The sequence below is a fragment of the Sceloporus occidentalis genome, unplaced genomic scaffold (genome assembly GCF_023333645.1).
Source record: "Sceloporus occidentalis isolate IW3139 unplaced genomic scaffold, rSceOcc1.0.p SCAF_139, whole genome shotgun sequence".
Taxonomy (NCBI): domain Eukaryota; kingdom Metazoa; phylum Chordata; class Lepidosauria; order Squamata; family Phrynosomatidae; genus Sceloporus; species Sceloporus occidentalis.
The window spans coordinates 1,991,261-2,012,199 of NW_028317119.1; the positions used below are offsets into that span (position 1 = coordinate 1,991,261).

At 41.8% G+C, this 20,939-nt stretch overlaps 1 protein-coding gene across 1 annotated transcript; it reads right to left on the reverse strand.

The window, feature by feature from the left end:
* Positions 1–568: 568 nt before the first annotated feature.
* LOC149281113 (NXPE family member 1-like) lies at positions 569–19,869 on the reverse strand. Its single transcript, XM_089499782.1, has 5 exons — positions 19,710–19,869; positions 14,865–15,489; positions 12,549–12,619; positions 11,842–12,048; positions 569–1,104 (listed from the first exon to the last, which is right to left on the reverse strand). The coding sequence occupies exons 1-5, from the start codon at positions 19,867–19,869 to the stop codon at positions 569–571; spliced, it is 1,599 nt and encodes a 532-aa protein (XP_089355908.1).
* Positions 19,870–20,939: the final 1,070 nt, after the last annotated feature.

The window sequence follows — 20,939 nt, forward strand, 5'->3', positions numbered from 1 at the left end:
ATGACATCTGTCCTATGCATTCCTGAGGATGGAGGGAGGGAGTGTTGGGACGAGAAGAGTCCGTGGATGGCAAGTACATCTCCCCTCTACCTCTCCTCCTATGCTTCTCCAAGGCCTTAACTTATATACACAGTTTGAATAATGATGTCAGTCTTGTCAGTCTATTGGTCTTCACCTAATTGGGTAAACATGCTCACTAAGATCTTTACACGTCTAAACCCTATTTTAGGTGGTGGCTGTACGCATACTGTAATGCCCTTTTAGAGTTACAACTATACCATGCATTAGCAAGCTTCTATCCTAACTATAGAATGCCTGTTCAGCAAATCCTTCATTCCATATTTTAAGGTCAAGGAAACCTTGAAGCCTATCATTGAAACATATTAATATATCTTAATAATCATTTATTTATGAACAATGATTACATATCTTTGACTATTGCCTATACCAATAATTATATATGGTCCATTTCATATTACTAGGGTTAAAAGAGATGTTAAATGTGTTAGAATCTTTTACACATTTTATCCTACTTTTGTATGTATAATCACTATTTTAAAATTTTCAGTTAGCATAAATAAGACAGAAACATATTAATTTGATTCTTAATGACAGTTTCAGGAGGATGAACGACAAAAGAACCAAAGGCTGTAGTCATGTCCCAAGCATCAATCACCCCAACATTAAGTCCTTTAAAGATGTCCTTCACCAAAATATACTGAATGTAACCATGAAAGTCACTGAATCGTTCTACATCTGTGCTTATTTCCCTGGTATTTTCTGATTTTATGATGACTTTAGTGTCTGGGCTTCGCAGAAAGAGACGTTCTAAAGCCATGTGGACATTCAGAATTCTTTTGATGAACAAAGACAAAGGGAATGGTCTAAAGTGTTGTCCTAGAGCAATGACAATGATTGTGTATGGTCCACCAGGAAGGCGGTCAATTTCTTGAGGAACAGATGCATAGTCCTTCACAGTATAAAAGCTCTGGGTCACAAATGGGTGTCCGTGCTTTTTCCACTGGATATATACATTATTTTTCATATCCAAAGCTAAATATGTCTTGTGCCAGCCACTTCCATGAAGATCAAAAAACTGTAAGCCTATCAAAAATAAAAGTCAAGAAACATTTGTTAGGACACGCATTTATTTATCTGATAAGAATGTTATGTCCTAAGGCAAAGATGATTTACTCAGAAAAATAACTCACCAGGCATCCAATTAAAGATACATTAACTTTGAAGGTTACTGTATTGAAAAAACTCTTAGATAAACTTTGCCTTCTCTTAGATGTTAGGATCCAGTGGAATTGTCAGGAGTGCAATGAATTTATTAAGACAAACTGAATTTGTTGTACCTGCGACAGCAATAGTTGAGTGAAGTGGGCCCATGGCAGCCACAGATGGGTTGGCTCAAGCTTCAATTTTTTACTTCTGGCAGGTGCGTTGTTAGGGACATTAATAAGATAAAATAGGCAAAACCAATATTCTACGACATACACAGAATGCTGACGCTACTTATTGTAGGACCACATCCACTATATTAATATAAAGAGATACCCTATATTTTATCTCTGATCCTAAATCCTTTCAGATCGCACCAAAAATGATAATTCAAAATGAGGTATTATATTACCACGATAGTCAATCAAAATATTATTTATTGTAAAAACACAATCTACAAAATATCTGTTACCCGTGCAGTGCAGAAGATAAAATACAAATTATCCTTTAAACATGTAAAACTAATTAAGTAAAAAATAGTGTATTTATTAGTTATCAAATATTAATCATTATCTTATGAGTCTAACACATACAAAATGCAACAGATGAAACAGCACATTGCATAAACTTTTCAGCTTGATCAATCGATATCACCCTATATAAACAGCATTTGTTAACATCAAACCAATTAATTTCCAATCCACTCAGCAACCAAAAAAATATAATAATCAGGGCGATTAGTCTTACTAATACAATTAAAAATAATTTAATAATGTCTAAAGAGTATTAGTGAAATTTTTAAAAGATACAAATAATGTCAAACTTAAGTTACAGGTAAAAAAAACCCCCCTTTTACATCATTGTCATTATTATGGGTTATAAGCTGCAGTCTCACAAGCCGTCATATACAATAATGTCATATACTATTTCCCAGAAGAAGGGAATAAAAGTAGACAAAATTTACCTCTATTCAGGATAATAAAACCATTGTTACGTTCACCCTTCGCTGTATGGACTTGTATGGACTTGTTTAAACTTGTTTAAACTTGGTGCTACTCATTTTACGTTTTTAGCCACTAGCCACTCAGACTGATTATCAGGTCCAGCTGCAGTTGATTACCTGATCAAGTCAGCCTTTATAAACCTGCCCAGCCCTGCAGTCAGGGCCTTGACATTGATGTTATAGGACTGCCTGTTTGTTTCCTGATCTGTTCCTGCTTTGACTAAAGAGCGGGTGTATTTTATACAGGAGATCTGGTCAGAGGTCCTGGTGTCAGCAGGGTACGGCCCTCGGCCTCCCGGCATCGGCCCCTGTAATGGGGTCTTAAGCCGGGAGCTGCTATTGGGGGTCCCGTCAGAGCTGGCATCGGGAACGGGTAGCGATTGAAGAGATGGCGGTTCCTAATTTTCCTAACACAGTACGTATGTATATTGAAGATGAGGAGCGTCGTCGTTTCATCACGTTGGAGGAAGTCCAGGTTCAAATCGTTGAAGGTCTGCTTCAGATGCCCAGAGAGGAGATTTTCTGCCTGCAGGATTTCGGCTATCGTGGTTTTTTTGATATTACCTTCAAAACTATTTGGGGAGCGCGGAACTTGATGGAGCGCAGTTTGAATCATGCGGACCACATCTTGCTGAGAGGTATTGTTTTTCGTCCTTCACTTGCGGTAAGGAAAGCATGCATTACAGTACATATGTATAATCCTTTTGTACCGGACGATGCGATTTGCGCGTTTCTTAGTCGCTATGCATCTAAGGTGGAGAACCCAGAATATGTACGGAATCCGTTTGGAGTATATAATGGCCGAAGAAGGTTCTGGGTAACCTTAAAGCCCGATGAAAAAGGGTACGGAGGGATGATGCATCCGCCGCAGAATTTCTCGATCGGGGGGAATCAGGGATACCTTTTTTATCCCAACAGTCCCATATACTGCCGTAAATGCTTTCGGTTTGGACATACTAGCGAACACTGTATCGAGGAGCAAAAATTTTGCCGTAATTGTGGCCAGAAGGGGCATGTGGCATTTGAGTGCCCAGAACCCCGCAAATGTGATATATGCGGAGACATCGGGCATGGGGCTTGGTCATGCCCGGTGTTGAAAGAACAGCGAAAGAAGGCTGCAGAGAGACAGGAGGCAGATGATAAGAGGAGGGAGGCTGAGCTGTCTGCTTATGTGGAAAAACTGGTGGAGCAAGGAGCCCCTGTGTCCGGAGCGTCTGTCAGATCGCTGCCGGAAGATAGACCTTCGGTTCCTGTGGTGCCTGATCAAGTGGCTGAAGATGTTGTTGTGGATCCGGTGCAGAGTGGTGTTGCTGTCGTTGAGAGTACACCTTTGATTTTCGAAAGGGAAATTGTGCAACAGCAGGAAGTTTCCATGTTGGAAGCACCTGAAGATCCTTCACTTAATGTGTCAGATCTGACAGATATTGGCAGTATGGAACAGGAACCAAGGGGGGTGGAAGTTAGATCTGTAGAAGATGCGATGATGGATGCAGGGGAAGGATGTAGTGTGGAAAAAAGAGTTCGGGAGGTAGGAAAAGGTTCTTTGTCTGATTCCCCCCGGGTAGGCGAAGTGGTGGTGAGCGATGGGAGTTTCTCTCCGCTTTCAGGGAGGTTCTCTCCGCTCTCAGTGTGTTCGGAAGACCTGGGCTTGCAAGGAGGCTTTTTCAGCCGTGGAGTCGCGGATTCTGTAAAGAGTTCTTTGGGACTGGTGGAGGAGACATTGGTGGAGAAAGGAGCTAAAAAGTTCCGATCTGGGACGTGAGGTGCGTGGTATGGAGGGTACTAATGATTATTAAGTTATGAGGTCTCTCTGTATCGCATCCCTCAATGTCAGGAGCATTAAGAGGGCTGCAAGACGTGTTGTGATTTTTCAGACATTAGTGGATCAAAAAGCTGATGTGTTTTGTCTGCAAGAATGCAACTTGTCTGAACCTCTGCAGGGCCAACTTTGGACCTTGGGTCCTTCTGTATTCTCTTTCGGGGTTAGACGGAGTTGTGGGGTGGCTGTTTTATTTCGGAGTTTTGATTTTCAGGTGGTTAGGGTACTTGAGGTGGAATGTGGAAGGGTGGTGGTAGTTTTCTTTATGTATGGGGGTGTGGGGTTTAAGTTAATCAATGTGTACGCACCGGTAGATAGGAAGGAGAGGGTGACGTTGTTTCAACATGTTAAACTGTGGTTACCAGGGAGGGAATTGGTGTTTTTGGTGGGTGATTTTAATTGTGTTCTTAAGAATGAGGATAGGGTGGGTCGTAGGAGAGGTGCGAATTTGGATGGGTCCAGTAGGGAGTTGGGTCAAATGGTGGAGGATTTTGGGTTGATTGATTCAGTTCGGTTGCATAAGTCGTCTGAGACGTTTTTTTCTTTTTTTAGTGAGGATGGGAGTGTATGTTCTAGGATTGATTTTATTTTCTTTTCAAAGTATTTGAGTGGGGTGGAAATGGTTGGTGTGCGTTTGCCTTTTACAGATCATGCTTGTTTATTATGTAAGGTGGAATTTGCGGTGAAAGTTGTGTTGGGTCGTGGGCAATGGAAGTTAAATGTGCTATTGATGGAAGATGAATGGGTGGTTAAATGTTTTGAAAGATTTTTCTTGGGGTTGCGGAGGAAGAAAAGGTGTTTTATGTCGATTGGTAGGTGGTGGGAGTTTGTTAAAGTACAGGTGAGGTTGTTTTTTGTGAGAATGGGGCGGGTTAGGGCAAAGAAGGAAAGGAGAGAATTGATGATGTGGCAGAATCGATTGGAATATTTGAGGAAATTGAGGGGGTTTGGTTTGGATGTAAAGAATGAGTTGATAGAAGCAAGACAGCAGGTGAATCAGTATGTTGAGAGGAAAAGTAGGAAGATAATGTTTCAAGCTAGGGTGAAAGTGTTAGAGGAGGATGAGAAATGTACGAGATTTTTTTTCAAGAAAGCGTTTGGTGGTAAAAGTTTGATGGAAAATGTGTTAAATAGGGATGGTGTAGTTGTGGAAGGGTCGGGGGTTGTGGATGTGGTGTTGGATTTTTACAAGGATTTGTATGTAGAGAAAGCAAGAGATTTGAAAGTGGAGGATGAGATTTTGGATGGTGTGGAACAGGGTGTAGATAGTGTGGATGCAGAGGATTTGGTGAGGGAAGTGACGAAAGATGAATTAGAAAGGGTGGTGAAGTGTATGGCTAAAGGGAAGACGCCTGGATGTGATGGGTTACCTGTTGAGTTTTATTGTAAATTTTGGGATTTAATTGGAGATGATTTTACGGAAGTTTGTGTGGAAGTGTTGCATAAGAATGAGTTGCTTGCTTCAATGAAAGAGGGCGTGATTGTGTTATTGTTTAAGAAAGGAGATAAAAGAGATTTGAGGAATTGGAGACCGATAACGTTGTTGAATGTGGATTATAAGGTGGTGGCGAAAGTGTTGGCAAATCGGTTGAGGATGATTGTTAGTAGTTTGGTTGGAGAAGAACAGGTGTGTGCGGTTCCTGGGAGACAGATTAGTGACAGTTTGATTGTGTTGCGTGATGCTTTGTGGTACTGTATGGATAGGAAGTTGGAAGTGGCTATTGCGATGATTGATTTTGAGAAGGCGTATGATAGGGTGGTACATGGGTTTTTGTTTAGAATATTGGAGAAGTTAGGGATACCTGTAGAAATGTTGCGGTGGTTGCGAAGTTTGTACGATGGAATTAGTAGTAAAGTGATGGTGAATGGTTGTTTGACGGAGAGTTTTTGTGTAAGGTCAGGGGTGAGACAAGGTTGTCCGTTATCACCGATTTTGTTTATCTGTGTGATTGAACCTTTGTTAAAGATGATTAGATGTGATAAAGTAGTAAGAGGAGTAGAAATACCAGGTAGTGGGGGGAGGAGTTTGAAAGTTTTAGGTTATATGGATGATGTTACGGTGGTGTGTAGAACGCAAGCTGGGTTGCGGAGGGTTAAGTTGTTGGTAGAAGGGTTTTGTATGGGGAGCGGGTTTAGAATAAATTGGGATAAATGTGCTTGTAAAGCGTTTGGTGCTTGGAGAGAATTGGAGTTGTGTGGATGGCCAGTGAGGAGTGACGCGATTGAGGTGTTGGGGGTTAAATTCAATGAGAAGTTGGATGGATGTGATAGTTGGGATAAGGTGATAGGGAAGGTGAATCAAAAGTTGGGGTTTTGGTCATCTAGGACTTTGTCCTTTTCTGGAAGGGTGTTAATTGTGAAAGTTGTGATAGTTCCTCTGTTATTGTATTTAAATGTGGTTTTTCCTGTCGGGGTGCGAGTGATTAAGATGTTGGTGAGACGTTTATTTTTATTTTTTTGGAATTCTAGGATGGAGCGGTTGAGAAGACAGAAAGTGACTTTGAAGGTAGAGAATGGGGGTATGGATATGCCAGAGATTGAGCGTTTTTTGATGGTGCAGTATATACGGGTATGTATGAAGGCGAGTAAGAAGGATGCAATGGTGGGTTGTATGTTGAGATATACGGCGGGTGGCTTGTTGAGGAAGTATGGTTTGTATGAATTGGATCGTAAGAAACCAGTATGCTTTAAGGTGCCTTGGTTTTATGAGAGAATTGAGCTTGGAATTAAAAGGTATGAGTTGCAAGATGTGACAGTGTCTATGTGGGAAGAAAAGAGGTGTGTGTTGAAGATGATTAGGGATCGTGAGTTGGTTGTTTGTTTGGATGGTTTGACTGAAGGTCAAAGCAAGCAGGTGTGGAAGATGTTGTCTGGTAGAGAGTTGGTTAATAGACAGAGAGATGTGGGTTGGATGGCGGTGCATGGGTGTTTGCCAACTAGGGAGTTTCACAGAGTGAGGAAGTTGTGTGTTTCAGAAGTTTGTCCTAGGGAAGGGTGTTATAGAGTGGAAAATGTGGTACATGTGTTTTGGGCTTGTGAGTATGCTGTGCAAGTGTGGCAAAGAATGGGGAGGTTTGTGAAGGAATTAGTAGGGGTGGAGGGAGTGGGGTTCGAGGTGTTTTTTGGTTATGTGATTTAGAGAAGAGGAAGAGGCGTCTGTTTTGGATGTTGATAAGCTGTGTGAAGGAATCTTTGTGGGATGTGAGGAATTTGTTAATATTTAAGAAAGATTTGGTTGAGGTTGATGGTTGTGTAAGAATGATTCGGGGACGGATGTATGTGTATTTTTTGAGAGATTTACGGAGGTTGGGGGAGGTTGATGCGGAAGGGGTTTGGAAAACCAAGAAATGGAGGGATTGGGGTGGGGGTTGAGGGATGGATTTGGGTGTGGGTGTGGTGATAGATTGAAATCGGGTGGTGATGTGGGTGGTTTTTTTTTGTGTTTTTTTTTTTGTATATATAATTGTACATATGGTTTTATGTTGCACTATGTGGTGTGGGAAAAATATACCATGAGGATGTTGTCTCCAATGCCGTCCGGAGTATCATCTGAGGGATGTGCGTTGACTGAGTGGTATTAAAAAAAATAAAAAAATCTGTTCCTGCTTTGTTTCCTGATCTGTTCCTGCTTTGTTTCCTGATCTGTTCCTGCTTTGTTTCCTGATCTGACTCCCAAGTCGAGTGCCCTGCAGGTGGGGAACCTGCCGTGTGCCCTGCAAGTGGGCAACCTGCCGTGTGCCCTGCAAGAGGGCTTCTAGCCGTGTGTGCCCTGCAAGAGGGCTTCTAGCCGTGTGTGCCCTGCAAGAGGGCTTCTAGCCGTGTGTGCCCCCTCCCGGGGGCTTCTAGCCGTGTGTGCCCCCTCCCGGGGGCACCCTGCCGTGTGTGCCCCCTCCCGGGGGCTTCCTGCCGTGTGTGCCCCCTCCCGGGGGCTTCCTGCCAAGAGACTTTCCTTGTTTGTATGTTGTACCATCATCTACAATACAACTCTTAATCCACATCTTCTGTCTGTGGTTTATTTCCGGTGCCTGTCTGTACCAACCCCAAGCCATCATGCATCGTGGGGTACAGACAGAACCCCTCGTATCCCCTGCACCTGGGCTCTTATCAGACCTGCTCCCCTGGTTCGTGACAGAATGTCAAGGCCTTTACAAGGAGTCCGCGGATACCTGCAGTACTGGAATTGTTGGTGGACTGTGTACTCCACTTATGCAAGTCAGTAAGGACTGTGTTAGAAGCTGATTGCGTGGACACAAAGACCAAGACCCAGACACAAAGAAAGATGGTGAGACCACAGGTCTGTGAGCATCTGGAGGCTGCTCCTTGCGGTGGGGGTATGTAACGTTCACCCTTCGCTGTATGGACTTGTTTAAACTTGGTGCTACTCATTTTACGTTTTCAGCCACTAGTGGCCGCCCTTGCCACTCAGAACCACTCAGACTGATTATCAGGTCCAGCTGCAGTTGATTACCTGATCAAGTCAGCCTTTATAAACCTGCCCAGCCCTGCAGTCTGGGCCTTGACATTGACGTTATAGGACTGCCTGTTTGTTCCCTGATCTGTTCCTGCTTTGTTTCCTGATCTGTTCCTGCTTTGTTTCCTGATCTGTTCCTGCTTTGTTTCCTGATCTGTTCCTGCTTTGTTTCCTGATCTGTTTCTGCTTTGTTTCCTGATCTGTTCCTGCTTTGTTTCCTGATCTGTTCCTGAGTTGCGGCCAGCGCCCCACTAAGTGGACTCCCAAGTCAAGTGCCCTGCAAGTGGGCAACCTGCCGTGTGCCCTGCAAGCGGGCTTCTAGTCGTGTGCCCTGCAAGCGGGCTTCTAGTCGTGTGCCCTGCAAGAGGGCTTCCTGCCGTGCCGTTTGTGCCCTGCAAGAGGGCTTCCTGCCGTGTGTGCCCTGCAAGAGGGCTTCCTGCCGTGTGTGCCCTGCAAGAGGGCTTCCTGCCGTGTGTGCCCCATCCCAGGGGCTTCCTGCCGTGTGCCCCATACAGAGGGCTTTCAGCCAAGAGACTTTCCTTGTTTTTATGTTGTACCATCATCTACAATACAACTCTTATTCCGCATCTTCTGTCTGTGGTTTATTTCCGGCACCTGTCTGTACCAACCCCAAGCCATCATGCATCGTGGGGTACAGACAGAGCCCCTCGTATCCCCTGCACCTGGGCTCCTATCAGACCTGCTCCCTCGGTTCGTGACAACCATTATATTTACCACCACTTGTTGCTGTGGTCCAACTGGTCCTTTCCAGGTTCAGTGGAAAAAATAAGTGGAAAGAAAAATAACTTTCTTAAAGGGAGAGAGAGAGAGAGAGAGAGAGAGAGAGAGTGTATATGTAGCATTTTATAATTGGCCTCCCTACTTTGGTCCCTGTCCCCCCTAAAAATGAAAGCTGAAGACTCCACTGCGGCAAATGTGTCACGTCGCTGTCTGCCTTGAATGGTTGAATTTCCACCTTTCCTTATTTTATTTAATGATAAGTAGGTACTCAGTATCCACTTTTAATGTACAGAGAGGAACAGGTGGAGTTTACAGATGAAGCGGCGGGTCTTAATCAGGAAGGGATGTGGTCTTGTCAGGAAGGGGTGGGCCAATTTTAGATAGATGTAAAAAATGTACCTTGCACCAAATTTTCTACCTTTCTCAGTGTTTTATTGTTAAGTCCTAAAATTGTTGCTGTATCTTCCTAAAAATAAGGGCATGTGTCATGCAGAGCCTGTGTTGGGCTAATGCAGGGGTTTGGCATTGGGAGGGTAAAACTAGTCAGATGTTAACAGCATACAGCTTGCTCTCTTAAGCCACTCAGACTGACCAACACCTTGTACATACAAGAACCCTGCCATTAATTAAATCAGGATCAGCCTCAATGACTATTAGTGGTAACTCCCTTATAACATGGAATTTAGGGTGATGGTCTTCTATGCTGGGTTTGGGTCATCTTGAGGACACCATGGGATCTGTCAATTTTAGCAAATGTTAAGATGTAGTTTGATATGTGTGTGATACTAAGGGCTAGGTCTGGGACGTCTCTCTGTGACACTGGAGGGGCGGAACATCTCACCAGGGAATAAAATTGACTGTTTTATGGACAATCAGAGAACCTCTCCTGGAACTTTCTATAGACTTGGAACATCACTGAAAATCCTCAAACTCAACAAGGACATTGATGTTCCCGCAGATGACCTATATGGGTTTTGTATAATTAGGTTTTTCTGTGTTTCTCCTTGTTTTATTTTTACAAACCGTATCGTATACTCTGTGTCTAAATTGTTATCACCCTTGTTCATATTTTTGTATATATGCACTGTGACATTCATCAGATTAAACTATATATTAATCCAGTTACCGTCTATGTGCTCTTACCGAACTCTACCTTCCAAGAAAGCTGGAATAAACCATGTTACTTAGTTGTTTTACATAAATTGGGGTTTATACACCTCAAACTGACAAATGCTGTTAAAATTAGTTTATGAAAATAGTTAAAATACCAGTGTTTGAAATACCTTGCGGTGTCTAGTTTTCAAAAATATATGGTTTGATGTTGTAAATTTATTGAGCTGACTTCAAAGATGTCCCGGGATGACCAGATTTTGTTTTTTAAAAAAATATGTTTTTGAAATAGAAATATGCCAATTTTACATATTGTCCTATAACTTGTAAAAAAAAAACAAAAAAACGGTATTTCTAAACTCAGGGCAAATTTCATTTTTTGTAGATGAATAAAATATTTTTCAAATAAAAGTCAGAAACAGACCTCTTTTTATTAGGTGATATGATAAAAAAGATAAAGCCTGCACAAATAGGGCAGGGTGACATGAAGATGTGGGGACACGTGGGTCCCTCGCGCTGCGTTTAGGTGTGCCGTGCCCTGTCTCACGCTGCGCTATGGGCGGGAAACTAAGTATAAATAGAGGGCTCGTGAGGGGGCTTACTTACCTGGCGAACCGCCTAGCCGATACTCCACTGTCCTTGAGGCTGGTGAGCAGTGGCGAAGCGGTAAGCTGAAAATGGACGAGTTGATGAAGATGCGCCCGCCCACCCTCCCTTATATTTCATAATACTTATTTGTCGTGGCTTTTATTGGAGTATGGTTACCCTATAATTTTATAGGGTGAACTGATATTTGAGTTATGCTAGCTGGCTTATAAGGCGGTTGGCAAGATGATGTGTTTTAAGATGTGCTCTGGGGCTTATGCCAAGGGCTGGAGTTGTTTATTTATATGTATCAGTTATAAAGTTTCAAGTTATAAATTAAAGATATTTAGTAGTAAAACTAAATAAAAGTCCACGGCCTGATTCATCCAAATTTATGTGTTGTGTTTTTATTACTTAAACAAGAATATGTTTCTGTATAGTATTTTTTTATGTCCCTTACATCTTCATGAAGGAAGCCCAATTTGTCCTTGAAAAAATCAACTAACAACGATGTGCATGGCATAGTTATTTTGTATGAACATTGTATGGTACCAAAAAAAGACCTATTGGATAGGCATTTCAAGTTACTTACAATTTAGCCATTTCTCTTTACAGCGGGTCTCTTTACAGTGAGCTCCTTAATTTTGGTCATGTATTTGTCAAGCAGATGTGGGGGATTAAAGCGTTTTATCTCCTGGCAGATACTCCCAGCTACAGGTTTTCTGTTTCTAAGGACATGATTACAGGAGGGCAATAGGGAAGGTACACATGAAGGGGATTTTTTGTAGTTTTGTAGAATGTCCATATATCCAACATAATCAATCATACAAAAATACCAATATGTATCTACAGGTTTTTGCTAATAATATCAACAATGAAGACACTTACTTTTGAGAACTTTTGGAAAGTATTCAATCCACTGACGAATGGTTGAATCTCCCATGAGATAAATACTTTTCCCAGATAGGCATGTGCTGATTTTAGACAGTGGTTCATATGAAGAAAGGTTGCAGGAGAGTGGGTGCCAAAAGTTATTTAAGAAATAGCCACCGGGAAATGGTGGTGACATCCCAATTGCACAATTTGGCTTCACATCTGTAGTATTCACTAAAAACAGACATATGTTAGTTACCAACAAATATATATATATATATATATATATATATATATATATATATATATATATATATATATTAGGTTTTTTTTAACTTTTCTCTGTTGTAGCTCCTTGTTACTGCCACTCTGTGTGTAGCTCTGATATGTGACATCATACTCAATGTTTTACTTACTGCGGGCGTGTGAATGAGCAAGTAATTTAAAACTGTGCTGTATACTGTGCTAATACATCTATCTATCTACCCATATTGAAGTAGACATTGAATTACACCGTTTTATTTTTAAACATACATTTTTGACAAAGAATAGCTTTACTAATGCAAATAATGACAATCCTGATTTAAATTCATAAACCTCTGTATTCTGCATACTGCAGAAAACTGCATTGTAATAATTTCAGATTAACAATTTCAGTTTCAGTATTTATTCAGCATATCTTTACTATATTTAAGTGAACAAAAATAATTAAGAAAACTTACTTTCATTACTTTTACATTTGACAACATGAATGACTCCACTCTTTGTGGGAATTTCTACACCGATATTTGATCTTTCAATCCATGTTAAGAAGCCAAAACAAATAAAAAGCAAAAAACAATGAATTATTATACTACTGCAACCTAACACAAACATTTTATGACCGTTTAAACAACAATGCATTCAATTTACCGTATTTTCTCGATTTTAAGAGGACTCATTCTAACATTTGGATCTTACTCTAACACTCTCTCACGTTCTCTATCAATGTCTCCCCACCTTTCTTTCTTGTGCTTATCTTTTCTTTCTTTGTCACTTTCTCCCCCTGTGTTCTTTCTTTGTCCTCTTTTCACAGTGTCTTCTTCTTCTACTTTTCCATGAACCAGGCCATGAACAGGAAGAGTCTTTCGATGGCTCTGCCCTTTTGCATAAGTACTCTGAGGAGCCAAAATGATGAAGATGACTTATGGGAGAAAGAGAAACATTTCTATACCTCTCTTTCTCTGTGAAGGGATTTTCCTTATTCTGGCCTATCAGAGTACTTCCCGAAAAGGGAGGAGCCATAGGGACAGCCCCTCATTTCTCCAATCCAAAGGTTTGCTCGTAGGCTTCTTTTGTGGACGTGCTTTGGGAGGCATGGTACACTGGGAGAAGTGGGCGAAGAAAGAAGAACAAAAAGAGGCAAGAGAAGAAGCAGATCTGTGGGAAAGGAGGCAGGGACATGAAAGCAGTCTGCAGAGAATGTGGGGAGGCATTGAGAGAGAGAGAGTGTGATAAAGTGAATGGGAGAATGTGAGAGAACATGAGAGCATGAGAGGGGAAGTGAGAGTGTAAGAGAGCGTGAGTGCGCATGAGTGACAAGCCCCTAGGCTTAGTCAGTTGTGCAGCAGTTCTGCAGAACCCGAGGTCTGAATAAAAGCATACCTTGATTAAAAGAGGAGGTTGTTTTTTCAGATTATTTTTTTCAGAAAAAAAACTTGATTTAAAATTGTGCTGTATATACGCTATATATTGTGATATACACGCATACACAATGGCATAATGCACACACACATGTATGTGTACATAAATCCATTACACATACTGTACATACACAATGACTTCCATAAACATATATATGCAAACTCTCACCTGTAAAGTATCTCTTTTTCTGTAGCTACAACTTCCTGACACAGTAACTATGAGAATTTCCTTTCAGAGAGTCATACAGCTTCCACTCTTACTGACAGTAACATGTGACTACAACTACACTGGCTGATCACGTCACACGACAGATAGTAGGAAACTCATTAACTTTTACCGATTAGTTCACATAAAATAAAAATGTTAGCCGTACATACTGGGCTAGATTGCAAAAAGTTTTGTAAACTGCCAGCAAAAGGAAGTTGTAACACAGAAGCAAACCTCTCATGTGGGTTTGGTGGATGCTTCAGTACACTAATCCAAAATCCAGAAGAAAGACACAATGTTTCTTGTGACTAAAAAGTTGTTGGTGTAACTTTGTTTGTGAGCACATTTAATACATGTTGATATAGCGGATCGGTGTTTTGTTATGATAGAGCTAATGTAAAAACCATGAGAAAATAGATACCATTCCTTTGTTTATTTTGATTATCTTATTCAGTCTTAATTGTTCAATTCTCACATATTAAGCTCAGCTTAGATGCTAGTTCATGTCTATTACAGTGGATAGCACAGGTAGTTGCAGTAATATACATGTTTGGTCTGGGTTAAGTGCTAAAAATACCAATACAAACTCAAATCCTAACCGTGTATTATCACCTGTTATTCTAGAGGTTTCTTGTGCCATACTAAAGTTTTCCCCAGGCTTGAGGCGAGTAACACTGGGTTACTGTGTATGTTTAATTATTTTGAAAATGGTTGCAGACCTAAAATTTCAAAATCTATATATTTTCAGTTAAAATGGAAACTTGAAATGTGATAACTAATACACAAAATGTATCACAAACTACGATTCTACAGACTTCAACCAGGATAGAAAGAATTGAATTCATGTTTCTTCTTGATTCTGCTTTCTCAGTACCAGATTCAGAAGAAAAAAACAGCCGGGCTAGTGGCTAGTTTGGCTAGGTTAAATGTAATGAATACCAGAGGGTATAATTTCAAGGATGTGGGCCTTATTTAACATACTTATATTTAAGTTAATATGATTTGTAATATGTGGTGTGGCAGGAGAGTGTTGTTCTGTGAGTGCAAATGTGAGTTGGCATTAGTAAAGTTGTGCATTTTTTACCAACTCCTAATCCCTTGCAGTAGTGAATAGAACCTTTGGTAAAACAGTACACAGTGATATTTACCGGGTAAAGATATTCTTTTCCAAGGTGGTGAGATATGCATGTGGTCGGTTTCTGCTCATCATTGAGATTAGAGCCTCACAAGGAACGCCTCTGGGTTTAATGCAGTAAAAGAATTCCCCATGTTCACATTTCTCTTCTTGAGAATCCAAGTCAAATCCACATTCACTAAAAACTTCCTGAGTCTTGTTGAGAAATTTGCCAGTGTAGATAATATTTTTGTATCCCATATTCCTTGCCTTCCATAAGGCTGACACTCCTTCGCTTGGATGTAACAAAAGAATGGATATTCTTATATTCCCTGCCCAAGATAAAGTAAAGTGGACTTTGTATGTCCCATTGTTAAAATCTTCAATCTTTCCAGAAGCTCCAGCTCTTAATTTAGGGGAATATATTCGTGCCCTTAAAAAGTCTCCACCATATGTCTTCCTTTTCCCAAAGTAATCAAACATGTCAACTTGGACAGTTAAGAAATCTCCAGTGCAATATTTCTGTCTATAATCTAATATGGTTGCTATACTGTCTTTGCCACTGGTTGTGTCATTTAAGCATTTAAAAGAGGCATTAGCAATGGTGTGATTAATTGCTTCTAAAATCTTGTCTACTTCCATGTCCTTGGAATTATGACCTGTTAAATCCAAATAATCAAAAGATGAATTTTTTTTTTCTAAGTGTGTAACTTGAACAAATGGCATCTTAAAAGGCTGTGAGGAAGTAAAAAAAACCCATTATAGAGCAAATCTATTTTTCTGCAAACAAATTTCGGTATATATTAGACGATAATTGCAATATCTGACCCACGTACCTGAAAAGATTTTCGATGGACGATGAAGCTTAGAAACAGAATAGCAACTAGTGAAAACCCCCAAATGATCTTTAAAATGTTAGATCTGTGCATGCTACTCGACCTGTAAGAAAAGTAAATAGGGAATCTCTGACAGATTAAGGGATAATGTTAGTGTATGAAAACATCTGCTAAATCAGATTATTCAAATTCGATTCCGTTAAGGGGTGCTCATGCAAGATAAGGGGAGAAAGCAAACAAACAATAATAGTGTAGAGTGTTTACAAAAAACATAAATAAATATACGGTGTCAATTGCACTCACATAAGTGCCAAAAATATTTTTGTATTTCTTAAAAAATATATATATGATATTTATAGTGAAAGCTTATAAGCTTTGAAACAGATTGCACTCACAGAATTCCATGCACATCCATATATGTGCAAACTGCACTCAGGGAGGGACGCTCAGGGACGTCCAGGAATGGTCTTCCCAGTGTAGGGTTTCCAAAAAAGTACTGCAGCTTCTTCCAACCGGATTAAATATATATATAGACTTTAAAGGTAATGATGGTACAAATTTATTGGGGGAACTAGCCCCTTAAAAAATCAAATGACGCTATTAAAACTTTAAAAATATCTAAATATATAATAATTTAAATAAAAGTCTTTCCTCAGATAAGTTAAAGGTGCTTCCTCAACGCGATTGTTTATTCCTCAGATTATTCAACAGTCTTTTGTAACATATATATATATCTATATCTACTGTATATATATATATATATATATATATATATATATAGTATTGGCCCGAATATAGGCCGCGCTTTTTCACCCCACTTTAGGTCTTTAAAGTGGGGGTGCAGCCCATATTCAGGGTTTAGCGCAGTTAGTACCACCCGACGCCCGGGACATGCATTTCCGGGTGCCGGACGGGTGGTTTTTTTCCATTTATCCCTGCTGCGCAGCAGGGTTAGGATCTAGATCCCCCACAGCGCTGCAGGGGACCTGGATCCTCCTCTCGGGCAGCTGTGGACGTCTGCGCGATGTGCGTAGACAACCTCTGCTGCCAGTACTTCCGCTGGGGCTTCTATGGTGGAGCACCGGCGTGACCAAACCTTCCGGTTCTCCACCATAGAAGCCCCGGCAGAAGTGCCGGCAGTGGAGGTTGTCTACGCGGATTGTGCACATGTTCACCAACTACTTCATTTTCATGTTTACATGTCATGAGACCAGTGGCGGAACTACCGGGGTCGCAGGGGTCGCGACTGCGACCAGGCCCTGGAGTTCTGCCAGTCAGGGGGGCCCAAGGGGTGCCGAGCGGTTTTCAGCTTTCAGTTTTCAACTCTTGGGCCCCCCTGACTGACAGAAATCCAGGATGCCTCTGCTCCCCGCCGCTGCCACTGCTGCCGACGTCGCCGCCGCCGCCGCCTGCCTCAGCGCTGCCCAGAGTACAGTGTTGGGAGCGTGAGGCGTTTGTCTCGGGTGCCGACGCTCAGCAGTGAAGCGCCGGCACCCGAGACAAACGCCTCACTCTCCCAACACAGGAGTTGATGGTAAGTGACCTACAAGGGGGGGGTAGGGAGGGAGTGGGTAAATCGTGAGAAGGGGGTGTAGGGAGAGAGAGGGTAGATCGTGAGAAGGGGGGTAGGGAGAGAGAGGGTAGATCGTGAGAAGGGGGGTAGGGAGGGAGAGGGTAGATCGTGAGAAGGGGGGGTAGGGAGGGAGAGGGTAGATTGTGAGAAGTGGGGTAGGGAGGGAGAAGGTAGATTGTGAGAAGGGGGGTTTGGAGGGAGAGGGTAGATCGTGAGAGGGGGGTTAGGGAGGGAGATCGTGAGAAGGGGGGTAGGGAGGGAGAGGGGAAACTGTGAGAAGGGGGTAGGGAGGGAGAGGGTAGATCATGAGAAGGGGGGTTAGGGAGGGAGAGGGGAAATTGTGAGAAGGGAGGGAGGGAGAGGGTAGATCGTGAGAAGGGGGGTTAGGGAGGGAGAGGGGAGATTGTGAGAAGGGGGGAGGGAGGGAGAGGATAGATCATGAGAAGGGGGTTAGGGAGGGAGAGGGGAGATCGTGAAAGGGGGGAGGGAGGGAGAGGGTAGATAGTGAGAAAGGGGGTGGGGGGGCCCTTAACAGATTCTCGCACCGGGGCCCTGAGGTTTCTAGTTACGCCCCTGCATGAGACAGTGTCCTGCTGCATAGAAAGGAAAAAAAAAACACAGGAGAAAGGGAGGGGCGTGTAGTGCACACATGAAGTGCTCTAAATCAGTGCTCCTCAACCGTCTCCTTAGAGTCCAGGATATAGGTATTATCCAGGTGTGTCTGACGTGTTGTACAATTAAAAAACAAAAACACCTTGGCTTTAGGTGTGCTGGTCTCTATTCACATTAGCCTTAGGCATGCCTATGCCACAGTTGTGGCTCATTGGCTTCAGGCCTTCCCTATACCAGGTGATCATTGCACCATTATACTGTGTTTGTTTTTGATCACCTGGATTTTGATGTGGTGTGGACTTTGACTTCTCCTCAAGATCATCCATCCTAGGCTCCTACACTATTGTTGCCAAGGTTTAGACATTAATGGTGTGTTGAGTTATTTTTATGGGAAAACCAAATTTACATTTTTTTCACCAAATCCATCAGTAAATATTTTAGTACTGAATCAATTAAAGGTAGAAACTAAGCATTACGCATGAATATTATAGGAAAATGTATATTTACCCTGAATATTTTTAACCAGTTAAATGATTTTTTAAATATTTTGGTTCCTGATCTAATTTATTGTGGTAGGTTTCAGAGCTGTGAATGGCTATAGATTTGTGACAGAAAACTATTTTTTTAACAAAAAAAATGAGCAAGGGTTAATGTTTAGCTACAGTCAGTGGCGTCTCTAGAAACAATATATAGGGGGGGCACACAAGATACCACAGTCAAACTGGGGGGGCATTAATAATTTCCAACATTAAATTATCACTGAAAAACATATATTTATATTGCCAAAAGTAATGTGCTATGGAATGATACTTTTGTTATTGGACAATACAATACTTGATCATTCAACATGGGAAGCCTAAAGCCACAATTTAGTACAACTAATCCTTGAAATCCTTTAAACAACTTTTCCACTAAATGATTTCAGGGCCTAATATTAGACCCTGCTGCCGATATATATATATAAATATTAGATCCTGCTGCTGATATATAAATATATATATATATATATATATATATATTAGCCCCTGCTGCCCATATATATTAATATTAGCCCCAGTTGCCGATATATATATATTAATATTAGTCCCTACTGCCGATATATATATATAAATATTAGACCCTGCTGCCGATAGCAGGTATAGAGCAACATATTAAAACACAAACCCAGCTTTGCATGTATAGATCAATTGAAATTCACTTGTGATCTCAGCACTGAAGGTATATATCAAATAAACAGAATCAGACATACAAATCCTGTATTTGCAGGTATACAATAATAATATATGAAACATAGCATTGCAGGTATAGCTCAAATAAATACATGGAAACAACATTGTAGGTATTAATCAACTGAATATGACATAAAAACCCTATACTTGCAGGTATACATAAATAATGTATGGAAACATAGCATACCAGATATGGATCTACAGAATAACACACAAACCCAGCTTTGCAGGTACAGATCAATTGGAATTCACATAAAAACACGGTATATTTAAAACCCCCTAAATTACAGGCATAGATCACAGGTTGCACACCCCAAAGTCAGCCCTGGCGTCCACACTGCCCACATATAACCTGGCCAGCACCCAGATGCTCAAACATCCTGCTACTGCCATCTCTGCCCTTCCACAATTATACATATATGATACACACAAACACATTAACTCATGCTCTCCCTCATTCAGACAATTCATCCACATATTAACTAATGCTCTCCCTCATTCAGACAACTCATCCACATATTAACTCATGCTCTCCCTCATTCAGACAACCAATGCTCTCCCTCTGACCGCAACGCAGCACCGGTCGCGGTTCCCAACGCGAACCACAACGCAGCAATTCACCCGAGTACCCGCGCCTAGCGGGTACTCAAAACTTACCTCCCTCACGGTCCCATGGTTGTCCGGCTCTGGACCTTGCTTCAAGGTGCCGGCATCCAGCTGACACCCGTGGCAGGTCCTTAGGAGTATCCCCGTCACAAGTGATGGGCGGTACGAGTGCGGGTGAACCATGCCCCCTCTTTTGTAGTACGCCTCCCTAGAGGCAACGTAACGTGGATAACGTTACATCATCCGTTGTGGGCAGAGCTTGAGGAAGGTGGCAGATTCAAATGCTGAGCACTGACTTCCATTCAGTGCTCGGTTATTGTTCAGGCTGAGCTGTTCCTATTGTGATTTCTGAAGATTCTGATTTATGCTTGTTCCTGACTTTGCTGCCTTCTCCACTCCTGACCCGGATTGTATGACTATTCTCTCCGTTGCTGATTTATGCTTGTTCTTGACTTCGCTGCCTTCTCCACTCCTGACCCAGATCGTATGACTATTCTCTCCGTTGCTGATTTATGCTTGTTCCTGACTTCGCTGCCTTCTCCACTCCTGACCCGGCTTGTCTGACTATTCGTAAGCTTTCAGTGTTCGTTACCAGTGCCATATCTGCATACTGGGTTCCTCATTTGTATTTCTAAAACCCCATTGTGACACCCTCATTCAGACAATTCACCCACATATTAACTCAAGCTCTCCCTCATTCAGACAATTCATCCACATATTAACTCATGCTCTCCCTCATTCAGACAATTCATCCACATATTAACTCATGCTCTCCCTCATTCAGACAATTCATTCACACCTTAATTCATACTCTCACTTATTCACACAATGCATCCACACATTAATTCATACTCATTCATTCACACTTTACTTATTTCAATATTCTTACTACCCTCTTTCTCACTTTCTACCCCCTCTCCCTCCCTTATCACTTTCTACCCCCCTCTTCCTCCCTTATCACTTTCTACCCCTTCTCCTTCCCTTATCACTTTCTACCCCTTCTACCTCCCTTATCACTTTCTAACCCCTCTCACTCCTCTTTCCATACTCACTATCTACCCTCTCACCCTTTGTAGTTCACTCACCTTTAAGTCGAGAGAATTCGGAGAACAAGGCTTCTGTCTTCCTGCTCTGCCGCGGCACGCACGGCTTCACTGCTGAGCGCCGGATATGACGTCAGCTTGTGGAGGAGACTGGGCAATCCGTTGGGTAGTTCCAAATTTGGCGGGGGTGGGCAACAGGGGAGGCAAGGA

What these genes read in the sequence shown, in the direction of transcription:
- LOC149281113 (XM_089499782.1), bottom strand. Translation starts at nt 19,869, where the DNA reads ATGGTTCACCCGCACTCGTACCGCCCATCACTTGTGACGGGGATACTC. An exon ending in GAAAAGAATATCTTTACCCG is followed by an intron (nt 12,620 to 14,864) that starts GTAAATATCACT and finishes ATGGATTGAAAG; the next exon opens with ATCAAATATCGGTGTAGAAA. An exon ending in CAAATGTAAAAGTAATGAAA is followed by an intron (nt 12,049 to 12,548) that starts GTAAGTTTTCTT and finishes TGAATACTACAG; the next exon opens with ATGTGAAGCCAAATTGTGCA.